The sequence below is a fragment of the Uloborus diversus genome, chromosome 4, assembly GCF_026930045.1.
Source record: "Uloborus diversus isolate 005 chromosome 4, Udiv.v.3.1, whole genome shotgun sequence".
Lineage (NCBI taxonomy): Eukaryota > Metazoa > Arthropoda > Arachnida > Araneae > Uloboridae > Uloborus > Uloborus diversus.
The window spans coordinates 179,171,505-179,184,349 of record NC_072734.1 but is presented as its reverse complement, the minus strand read 5'-3'; the positions used below and the strand labels follow the sequence as shown (position 1 = coordinate 179,184,349).

Below are 12,845 nucleotides of genomic sequence, written 5' to 3'. Positions count from 1 at the left end.
TATAAAAGAAGGATACAAGAGAGAAGGATACGTACAACAGGAGAAGGTCATTTAAATAGGGGAAAGTGAAAGAAAACGAAAGTGTTTCAATTGCAATGGGAATTACTAAAAATAATGTTCAAAAACTATATAAATATATAAAAAAGCACCCCCACACATACCGTATTACCCCGCATTATCCGGCATGCCGGAAAAAAGCGAGGTTGACTAGCATGCCGGGAAATTCGAATTTTCCGGCATGCCGGGTAATTTGAGGTTTATTTTGCAAAAAAACAAATGTAAATTTCCCCATTCAGTTTCAATCAGAAACCAAACCATTGTAAGGAAAAAATAAATAAATCCTGAAAGCAACCTTCTTTCAAAAAAAAAAAAAAGTGCATTGCATGTAATATGTGCCGGTTATTTATGGTAGGTCATTAATTATGGATTTAATTTTATGACAATAAAATTCAGAAACAATCATCGTTACTGCGATTTGTTCATAACTTTTTTAATTAATTAGTTTAGGTTCCTTTTAGAGTGGCAAGTTTAATTTTTATTTATTACTAGTGGTACCCGCACGGCTTTGCCCGTAATAAAAAAAATTAAAAGGTCTTTTGGTTCGCCTGTATATTTCCAAATTATGGATGGTGAATTTTCTATTCAATTGGCTTGTACCCATGTTACGGTTCCACGTTATGATAATTTCGTATCTCGCCAATTGGCTTGTGCCCGTGTTACGGTTCCACGTTATGATAATTTTGTAATTTACTCGTCCATCTTATGATATTTTTGTTTTTAAAACTGAAACAGAAAAAGTACAAAATCTAATTTTCGAAAAATCGCTTCGAGACGCTCACCCCCCATGCTACAAACTAACTTTGTGCCAAATTTCATGAAAATCGGCCGAACGGTCTAGGCGTTATGCGCGTCACAGAGATCCTGACAGGCAGAGATCCGGACAGAGAGACTTTCAGCTTTATTATTAGTAAAGAAATAGCTATGGTAAATTCTTTAGCACTGCTTCAGGGGCGGTAAATTATTGCTAAAATGTTTGCTTACTTTGTTTTAATTTAATTTTTATAAAATTATTCGCTATTAGACGATATGTTTTGTGTTAAAATAACAAATGACATTGTTAGCAAATATTTTTACAAAATTAAACTCTTTATTAATACTAATAAGATGTGTTTTGAACATATATTCATTTTTAAGCGGAACACATATTTTTTAATGTATTATGTTTTTTCCCTAACCTCGATTTTTCCGGCATGCCGGAAAGGACCAGGCAAGTGTTATTGAGAATTTGGTGACCCTCGAATTTTGCGGCATGCCGGATAATGCGGGGTAATACGGAACATAAGTTGAATTTTCAGTTTATCGCCTAGAATTCTATATCACATTTCAACAATTCAAGTTTTCCCTATATGCAAGTGCTCTTTTAATATTTGGATGCGAATTATGGTAAAAGCAATGTACAACCTCTACCCTAAACAATTTCACCATAATTTGTCAGCCTTAGATAAATAAACAAATTAATTGAAGTAATGTATTTTTAGTTCTATTTATATTGAAAAATATATATTTATACAGAAAGGAAAATGGAGAAAATTTGAACATTTAAGTTTTAAAGCGAAGGTAAAATACTTTGAGTGGTATTGCGACTAGAATAAAAATTAGTCTGCTTACTTTCTTACAAATTTGAGAGCAATGTTCCGAGTATAGAAGCATAGAAGTACATATTTACTTCATTGCCAACTTGTTTTTTCAAGCTTTAAAAAGCCAGGTTTTGGTTCCACGGTTAGGGCAAAACCGGACACCATTTAACGTAGGTGAAACAAAAGATGAAAAATTCAAATGATACAAAATAATGATTGTATGACGCATAATAAAGTTATTAGAAGCAAGCATCGCAAAACAAGTTATTTTTCTTCCTTATAGTTCAAATACACATATCGGTATCATCCTTGCTATTTAAAGCATTTTAACCCCCCTCCCTATTGATCGAATCAGCATTTAAGCCACTGAAAAAAGTTTTCATCTTGCTCATCATCAATTGAACTGTCTACCAAGAAATATTGAACTTATTGTCTTTTTTTTTCTAGTAATACCTCAGGCGTTTTTCATTTGCTTATTTTTTATTTTAATTTACCCACGTAAATGCAAGTTTCTTTCAGCGCTTTTAGCTCGTTTTTTTACTTTCTGCACAGTTTTGTGCAGTTCTTACTTTCTTTCGTCTTTTTGTTTCTTTCACATTTTCTCTTTTCTGCTTCAACTTCCAATTAGTTATTCCCTAATCAGTTATGCTTTTAAATACATAGAAAATAGCAAAATTATGACGTTATTAGTATTTACAAATTAGTTTAAATACCTTGTTTTGGATTTAAAATGCAATTCTTTTATTTTTTTAACTGACTTAAATGGGTCATTCTCCGGAAAACGTAACTTTTGAACGCAAATATTTTTCAATTTCGAAACCTTTTTTTTTTTTTTTTCATTCTTACATGAATGTGCTACCTACTAGAAGTAACCATAAACAATGGCACAGTTAAGTTCGAATTATTTTACTCATAGATAAAAATAATTTAAAAAATGCCTTGCTCACGGAAATGAAAAAAAAGGAAAAACTTTTAATATTTAAAAATCGAGGCCAATTTAATATCAAAGTAGTAATTTTGCTAGTTGTGAAAACAGTCGGCTATTTTAATGATAAGTGGGAACATAATATTAAGCTCTCTCAATTAAAGTACGGCTTAACTAGTAGTTTCAAATGTATGTTAAAAAATAGTATTTAGTAAATTTGAGGATGTATTGGCAATTTATAATTTTTGGAGAATGCCTATTATGATATAGTATTGATGTATGTATGATATTTTTCATGGAAAAGTTTTTTTCTTCGTTGCTACAATCTGCACATTTTAAGTGTATGAAAACATGTTCACTTCTTTTTTTTACATTAATTTACATCCCTGAAATTCAAGTTCACGGAGATGAGAAGTCAAAATAACCACACTAAGTTTTTAAAGCAAAATCTGTTTTCTTTTCTTTTTTTTTTCTTTTTTTTTTTTTTTTTTTTTTTTTTTTGACGAAAATCTCACAACTTCAACTATGGCTGAAAATAAACAAGGGGGCTCCCTTGTATCATGGAAAATAAAATTTGATGTCATTACTGCCACGTGTTACTGAGAATGGCATTTTGTGTTTAGGTAACGGAGGTTGAGAATTTATTGTGTGACATAACTTCTTGTCCTTCAGAAACGAACTAAAACACAATATTAAAATAATAAATAACTTACTTAAACAATTATTATTTGAGACACTTTTGAAAGGAATAATTAATAAATAAATATATACTTTTAAATAAATAAGTTATTAAGCAAAAAAAAACAAGTCACACAAGGTGTGTGACATGCCATAGAGGTGAGAATTCACATGTTGTGACTCAAAAATATACTAAAATAAAAATTATTATTAAAAAATTGTTGGCATGTTTAAATGGATACATATTTGATGAAATTAAAAATCAATGTTGAATGAGTTGTTCTTCAAGTTTTTATGCAAAAGGCGTATGACAGAAAAATTACACTTTTTGAAGAATGACCCAAATACAATTATGTATTGCTATGAAATTAAGTATTAAGATTAAAAAAAGTCCTTTTAATGTTAGTCATATGCATTTTCAAGTTCATTCTTCTTCGGCGCTTTTTTCAAAAAACGGTGCGGTAAAATCGACCGGAGTACAATCCTGCCCCTCAGTATTTGGGGAAGCTAACTCGTTGAGCTTGAGAAACGTGGAATTTCACAACATTAAAAAAATAAAATAAAAAAAGCTGCTAAATTCAGTGAATTGGTGCATTTACTTACTTCATACTAAATATTAGACTAACCGATGTAAAACTGGGTCTTTATCACCCTAAAATTGGACGAAAAGTTGCGATTTTTTGTTTAATTCACACCCCTACCACGAAGCAGACACACAAAATGCAGCTTCATCGGCTTTTTGTAGCAGTAACTTCAATATTTGACTTTTTTCACTACTTGATAAGAAAAAAGAAACGACTTAATACAGAACGAGTTTTAAAAAAATCCACCAAATTTACAAACAATAACAGCTTATGTTTACTTTAATTATTGTTATCTGAATAACTGTAATTGAAGTTAAATAGCTTCAGCAGTCATTAAATTTAGTTTCTTCTTTTTTCCAACTGTTAAAGGCTAAAGTATGAAATAATTTGAAGCATGATTTTTTTTAATGATGATTGCTTTTAAAAAATAGAAAAAAGAAAATAAGAAAAAAAAGAAAGAAAAGAGAAAAAGTCTGCAAAAACATTTTTGCACTAACTATTTTATTTATGAATTTTTTCGCATGCACTAGAATAGTATATTATACTAATAATATAATAGCTGCAATAAATGTTGCTAAACTTTACCGGTTGCTTTTCCTTTCCAAAACCCAAACAATAAAATACTTAAAATCTAAGTAAAATCTACATGTAGTACAAAAATTTTAATTGTTTCATTTTAAAAAAAACGTAAAAATTTTAGTAATGTCTTATCGGAACTTTTCAATAAACCTTGGAAAGAAAGGTTGTAAGTAAGATGTATCCGCAAGCTAAAAGAATGAATAGATAAAGCAAATAGATATTAAACGTTTTCTCAGGATTAAAGATATAGACGCTAACAATGTGTCTAAATTAAGGATAGAAGTATTAGTCATTGCAACTAAGACTAAATTGTTTCTTGCTGTCTAAAAATTTAACCATATTAAAACAAAATATTTCTTCACATTCTCGATAGCAGCAGACTTTATTAATTTTGATGTTCTTGAAAAGTATGAACCTTATTATTGACTAGTGGTACCCGCACGGCTTTGCTCGCAGTAGAAAACTAAATGGTCTTTCGTTTCGCCAGTATATTTAGAAATAATGTATGGTGAATTTCTCGTCAATTGGCTTGCTCATTGTACGGTTCTACATTATGATAACTTGGTAATTTACTCGTCAATCTTATGATAATTTTGCTCGGGAAAATTTTCTTAAATATGGAATAGAAAAGGAACAAAATTGAATTTTCGAAAAAATATCTTCGAGGTGCACACCCCCGTGCTACAAAACTTACTTTGTGCCAAATTTCATGAAAATCGATCGAACGGTCTAGGCGCTATGCGCGTCACAGAGATCTAGACATCCAGACAGACAGAGATCCAGACAGACTTTCAGCTTTATTATTAGTAAAGATAAAGATACTTGAAGTATACTTATTATTAATGCGGAACAAGAATTTCAAACTCAAAACATAAATAATTAGATTAAACTTGGAAAATGTTACAAAATAAAAAAAAATAGAGGGTTGTTAAACTGAAATATAAAATTATTTAAAAGTAAAGAAAAAAAATGATACAATAATTTTTTTCTCTAACTTCTTGGAAATATGTTCTTCATCTTTTGGATAAAGACCAAACTATAAACATCTTCCCTAATGAGGATTTCCAGAAATGATAACTTTGCTCTTTGACTCATTTTGTTAATAGGACTGATGGAGTTTTAACATAAAATTTCCATTTGGAAAATTATTCACTTTCTTTCTTACAATTAAGTTAATATTCCTCACACCAAAATTACTTTCAAGATCTTGTCAGATCCTAAAGAGGTGCAAAAGTGATGATGGGTTTGAAATTAATGACAATTACGGACTTAGAAGCTAAAAATTTCTTACACACATTTGTAAAATTATGTAAAGGAAAATAAAGTTAAATTTTTATGTTAAGCAAAATGTTAAAATGGAAGAATTTTAGTCTGAATTAAGTAAAGGCAAAATGTGTCCAAACCGGGACTTTTTGACTTGATAAAAAATTAAGCGTTAATATTGTAATTAAAATATTTAGAAAAAAATATAACATTCCCCCATCCCCCCTCCCTTTTATTTTCTGAAAGAAGAAGAAGCTGTGCAAGGTCAACTTCCTTGGAAATTACTGACTGAAACTAGAATCTATAAAAGCGGCCAAATTTCCTCACTTTAACTCGAATTTGTGCATTTTAATTATTTAAGTGGTTCAAAGACATGAAATATAAAAAAAAAATGTTAGCTGCCATAATTATTAAGTAAAATTAAGAAAACTAGTTTAAAGGTTTTGATGAAAAGTAATTGGCGTAACATATTTTCATAAAATGCAAGCCTATTTTAATATTTTTGGGAGAGGAGGGGGGAAATGTAAAGGGTTTATCCGCAGTGTAGAAAAATAAGATTAAAGTACATAGGCAAATACATACTGATATTATGTTGCTAAAACCTTCGGAGTAGGACCCCTAATTCCATAAAAACAAACGTGGTAAAATGAATGAAATCAAAAGGGCGATTCTCAAAAAAATGTTCCGTTTTTTATTTTTCCAGCTAACCAAACCCTTTAAAAAAATGCTGTATATAACATATAATACATGCTTTAATATACTATCAAAGCATAACAGTTAATCCCATATTCAATAAAAAGTTACATAAAAAAAAATAAAAAACGAACAGGACATTTTTTCGAGAATAGCCCAATAAGAGTTTTTAAAAAAATGCACTACATTTTTATTGTTTGACCAAGTGGAAATAGGAGAGTTGAAATATTGATTTTGCTTCTGGGACTTCTTTAAAATTTTGTAAAAATATTTATTCAATAAAAACTTTAAAAATACATCTTGAATCTACAATGTCTCCTCCGCTATTGTGACGTTTCGTCAAAAAAAGTTTTTCTTTCGGAACGTGCCTTGAAGTATATTATATATCTTCTGTCTTTCATATTTCCACACAGGCGCGTGCCACCTACTACAACCGTTAGCTTATGATGCAATTTTGAGTCGAACTTCAAGAGGTTTCAATATCGTCTGAAAGAATAAAACAGCCGACAAAAAACACTTGCATTTAAATCACCGCGTTCTTTGCTATCAACACGAGAGAGGAAAATGTGGAGAATAAAAAAATAAAGTGCTCAGACGAGATTTAAAGGTTGACGTTTTATGAAAAATAAATCGTGCGTGAAATTGGTGACGAGAAAAATCCCCAAATAGAGGCAATATTATGTGGATATAAAAACATGCATTAGGAGAAAAAGTTATTCTCGAAAAGAAAGGATAACATGGGGCGGAAATTGAAATTTTGCTTCCATAAAGAATATTTCCGCTACTCGGTGAAGATTCCACCTCAGCGCAACGCGTTTTATTGATGAGGATTTCAATAAATAAGCAAACAAAATGGCAACAGAGATAAATAGAATAAACAACTCTTCGAGAACGGCTTTTTTCACACACAGGAAATATAAGGACTTTGGATTACCCAAAGTGAATTACTTTCTTGCTGAATTATGTGTTTATTTTAACGTTTTTACTCAAAAATAAATCAGCTCTATGGAAAGTAAATAAATTTGAGCGGAAATGAAGTGAAACTCTAAAAGCCAGCTCAGTTTTTATGTTTCCGATTTAAAAGATCAGACAGTAGTTCTTTCATTTACATTATAATCTGTCTTTTTCTTTGTAAATAATTTAATATAAAATTAGGATAAACAAAAGATTTCGCAAGAACATTATAAAATCTTACATTTCTTTCATGATTTCCTTCAAACTGAGAAAATGCTGAGTTAAAATATTTATGAATTTTTATTTATTTACATGTATGTGATTATTACGAAATTCGTGATAAAATAACATATTTATGTGGTGTTAAACATTAGCTACGATTTAGAGCTGTTGTTAGCATCAAAAATAAATAAATAAATAAAAAATGCAGTTTTGATTTTTTGGAACATGTGTTCGTAAAATTAAAATTGTAAAGAACAATGCAATGTATAAAACATTGCTTTGTAAAATAGCATTAAAGTTTATGGCCGATGCAGTCATGGGGAATTTTATATGTGATGCAAAAATTGGAAAATAATTTGTAAACTTATCACAAACACAATATATCTACAATTTTCCTTTGTCTTAGTTTTGTTTGATTTGCATTTCCACCAATCGTGACTTGACTTCCAAAACATGTATAAACGTTCTTCCTGAAGTACTTCAGTAGCCTTCCTGTTTTTAATTTTCAACCCAACTGTAATCATTTGAAAGTTTAAAAAAAAATAAATAAAATATTATTTGTTATGATTTCTACTAATTGAGAACAAGTGTTATTCTAATTCTAAACTGAAAATTTTCACTAATTTAAACTCATGCCCCTTTTTTAAAAAAATTTTTAGCAGTAACAATTTTAAAGAACAAACTTTTTACAAAACTGACTCAAAATAACTCTTGAAAACACTCTTCAGTTACGATGAACCAGTTTTAGAAAAATAGCTTCATCTGACCCATTATTGATTGAAATATTCTGCCATATTTGTCGAGCTTTAGATAAAATAAAAATAAAATATAATAGTTTCACTAAATTACTTTTTACAACATTTTACTTGTATTTTCCGATAGAAACGAAACTTCTAATGCGCAACTTTTCCCTCATCTTTTCTAAAGTAATTCTTCTTTCTTACAGAATAAAAAATACGAAACAGTTCTGTGCTACGTTATAGTGGTAACAGCTGCAGGTATATGCTATAGAAATGCGTTAAATTGTGGCTTCGTTTTTGATGACATGTCCGCCATTCGTGACAACCAAGATCTCAGGCCAACAACTCCTTTTCTTAATCTTCTACAAAATGATTTCTGGGGAACTCCGATACAAAAAGTAAGTTATCTTTTTTTAATCTTCCAGTGAGTTGTATCTACTTATTTTGTAGCTTCTGGACCGTTTCTGCTCGAGATTGTTTGTAAGTTTTAAAATAAAGCTCCTAGTTCTTTTAGTGTGACTTCGTGTGTTTCTATGCAAATTTCTTAACTTATAAATCTTAAAGCATAATACCTGAAGTCAAATTTTTGAGGAATCATATTGAATTTACCTCATTAAGAATTGGGAATACGAAGCACTTTCGCACAATTCTAATTGATTGCCGTGCTTTTTGTTAATTTTTGCTTACAAAACTGGAGTAGACGGTAGTTGTATTAAAGCTGTAAAAAATAATGGAAGAAAATTAAACTGCACTGTTAAAAATGTTCCCGAAAAATTACGGTAATTGTTACTGGCATCCATGTTACTAGTAACTATTGCCGTAAAAATCAAATGTTACTGTAAAATTATACGTTTCCTCGTTAGGCCACAGCAACCAATCGGAGCTGCGATCGCTTATATCTCCGGTATAAATTACAGTAAAAATCAGCGATTCTGTAAGTCCACCATTTTACAATTAACAATTACCAGAAAATCTTCCTGAATTTTTAGTGTGGCAGATAAATGTAAAGACTGTTAAATATTTTAAAATAAATTGAAGGAAAGATTTAAAGCTACGCAAATAAAGATGAATGTGTAAATGAAACAAAGAAGAATATAGTCGCTATCGATGATAGATTTTACGACTATGCGAGCAAACTATTATTAAAAACAGATTTCGAAGACAAGTTGTAGAAAAAGAGATACTTTTCACCAGTAGCTACACTGTTAAAAATTCAGGTATGGTAAATTTTACTGCAAAATGGAGTGTTTATAATACAGAATAAAATTACAGTAAATTGTACTGAAAAAATAAACGATTGCAGCACCAATTGATTCAGCACTTGACTTACAGTGCAAAGCAAATAACATTGTATTTCCCCTCGATCAATGTGTCCCAACTCCTATGGTGGGCAGCAAAGCCGCCTGCCTAGCCAAGCCGCCTGCCTAGCCGAATGTCCCGTGATCGGATCTGCTGCTCGCATTTTGCGTTTTCTAACTCTCCCTTATTCTATCCGTAAAATTTTGAAGTAAAATTGGATTTTACGGTAAAAGTTACTGGCAGAATGAATGCCAGTAAATTTTACCGTTAAATTTCAGGATTTTTTTATGCAGTAGCATGATTATTATTAAATTATCAGAAATATTTTCCATTTATACTTATGCACGTAAGATATGAGCTGCGTATATTGCTCAATGCAAATAATCAAAAAATAATAAGAAGAAGAAGAAAAAGAATTCCAAAATTTAAAAAATAACGAATGGAGTATTATATACAATTCTTCCGTTTTTCTTTTTTTGAATTTTTGTCATCGTCCTTACGTTACTATCTCTTAAATGCATGAATATAATTTCTGCAATACAGTTTGTAAGTGTTTAACTGCTTTTACTCATTAGTTTTTATTTATTTGCAGGAGCAAAGCCACAAATCATACCGTCCGCTTTGTGTACTCACATACAGAATAAATTATTACTTTCATAAGCTTGCACCATTTGGATACCACCTGACGAATATTGGCCTGCATTGCTTGGTTTGCTTACTTTACATGCGGTAAGACATTTTGATTGAAAACTTAAAATTAATATTTATTTTGTAAGATGTAATAATGTGATGACATGTTTGCAGTGATCTCAGTGAAAATACTATTGAAAATGTTTTTTCTTAAACTTATGACTAGAGTGTAGAATATAACTAGATTGACGATCAAACGGATCTGTCATAATTGGAAATTACGGATCTATTGCTGTTGGAAACTACGGGATTTCTAATTGCCGACTTTCTGCAATCATATTTTATTGCAACTATGGTTTTTGGAGCCTTTGAGCCTTGTTTGGTCAAAGTTACAATGAAACTTTGACCTTACTAAGTTGCCATTTTTACATGATTTTAAACAAACCATTAAACACAACTTCGCGAAAGAATAAAACAAGCCATTAAAGAGGATTTAAAATTACTTTAAAGTGTAAATTAATCTGCCAACTGAACTAAAAATCACCAAATGCTTTGTTAAATGTAAAAAAAAAACAAATAAATATTTCATGCAATTATGAAGCAGTAAATTTTCCATAGAATGTAAAATAAGGAGTAAACAAGACAGCGAAGTAAACGAAGGTATTTCTGTTTTTGCCAAGCTAAAAAGAAAACAAGTCGACAAGCATCAACGTACTCCTACTCCTTTACTCCAACGGAATTTCTTTTAAACGATCAAGAGTAAATGCCCTACGATTCAGAGATTGTCAAATTAATAACAATCGGAAAACCTCAGTTGATGTAGATATTACTAGCAAAAATACCCGGTGTTGCCCGGGTCTGTAATAGTTATGAGAAACAATCGTTATTTGCCCTTGTTTTCTGTTTTAAGCGAAAGAATTTAAAACAAACCTTTTTGAAGTGATTAAAAATCGAGCTTCTTCCTTACTCATAAAACTAAAATAGCAATAAGTATAAAGAACAAAATAGTATTCATTTAGAAACGAAAGCACGACGTTTAAGCGTATACAAATTTGAAGAATTTCCGAAATATGAAATTAAACTTTACATGTTTAAAAAGATTTATCTGTTAGTACTTTTTTTTACATCTAAAACCTTCTCTATATGGCTATTGATGAACGAACTGTTTTAAAAAATGTAGCCGCCCGTGTTCCCCTTACACTTGCTTTAGTTTTTTTTTTTTGGGGGGAAATTTCAATTATTGTGGGCACTTAGTGCGGTTTAAAATGTTACCAAATTTGCGAGAATCATTTTGGGACACCTTCGATAATACTCCCCCCTCTTACTAATTTTTATTATACAAATATTGTCGCCAGATGCAGAGATACTTTTGATCAAAATAAAATGGCGCTATACGGTTTCAACCGAAATGTTTCCAAAATAAGTAGTAAAATTTGGCGATTGTTTGAAATTGTGCAAAAATAAAAATTTATGGAAGTTATTTTGCTCTTTATGGATTTGCCTTATTTAGTTGCTGGATTATTTTACACAGTAAAAAAAGTTTTTTAAAAAGATTCTGTGATTGGCGATATTTTGTTTCATGGTGTAAGCTGAGAAACATTATTACGTAGCCTTTGGCTTCAAAAACAGCGACAGTTGGAAAAACTACCAAATGCATCAGCTACTGAAGCTTTCTGCAAAAACTTTCGCGATATTTCTGCTGATTGATCGGATAGTGAGTAAGTGTCCAATCGGCATAATTAATAATAAAAAAACCGTTAATTACATTTAAGTTCCATTTAAATGGAAAATGATCAGCCAAATCTATTTATTTTTAGCCAATCTTGTGGAAAAACGTTACTTTAAGATTTGACTTGAGAAAAACCTCAAAAAGTCAGACGAAACACAAAAATATTCAACAATACAACAATTCTAGCTATCGACTGGGAGTTGAGATGATACACTAAATAATGAATTGGATTGATGAAAGCCTTCGAACAGGGAACAAAAAAGCTCATTACTCGTTTTTTATACCACTTAGAAACTTCGAACGAATGCTATCTTCAGCAAAAAATTAGCGCTTTCGATAGACACATAATGTTAATATGTGCCCGTTTTTTTCTACCCCCATATTGGGGCATTTGTGCGAAAATTTGGACAAATTAGAATAAAAAAGGAACTATCAATCGGATTTTTTTTCGAACTGGTCTATAAACCTTCCCAATACCAAACTGAACAAACGGTGAAAGTTTCAGCCAAATCTGCCGGGTAGTTTCTGAGATCTTAGGGAACAAATTTACCAAACTCCATTTTTATATATATAGATTTAACTGATTGGGGAATGTGCGAAGATCAACCATAACATTTTGCACGATCTCATTAACCTCTTTTACCACGATCTTTATTTCACAAAAATCTAAGTTCAATAATATCTTGCGTTGTGTTATCTAAATTCGAATGATATTTTAAATTCGAATGAATTGAAGTGTTGATTATATTGTTAAGACTCTAACAGACTTTAAGCTGTACAAGTTAGAGAATTTCGAGCAAAAAGATTCCAAAATAGTTGGTCTGCAGTGCGATGATATTTTTCACATCTTGATCTGATGATTTATTTATTTAGACCAACCTTTAACGGAATACTAACGTGAGAAATATTTCC

The 12,845-nt window shown here is 30.6% G+C and overlaps 1 protein-coding gene across 1 annotated transcript in view; it reads left to right on the top strand.

Annotated features, from left to right (window-relative positions):
- LOC129221021 (protein O-mannosyl-transferase Tmtc3-like) overlaps positions 1–12,845 on the top strand; it is a 117,987-nt gene that overhangs the window by 30,427 nt on the left and 74,715 nt on the right. Inside the window, exons 2-3 of the mRNA XM_054855457.1 lie at positions 8,482–8,673; positions 10,167–10,303. Coding sequence (XP_054711432.1) covers positions 8,482–8,673; positions 10,167–10,303 — 329 coding nt within the window. The remainder of the gene's footprint in view (positions 1–8,481; positions 8,674–10,166; positions 10,304–12,845) is intronic.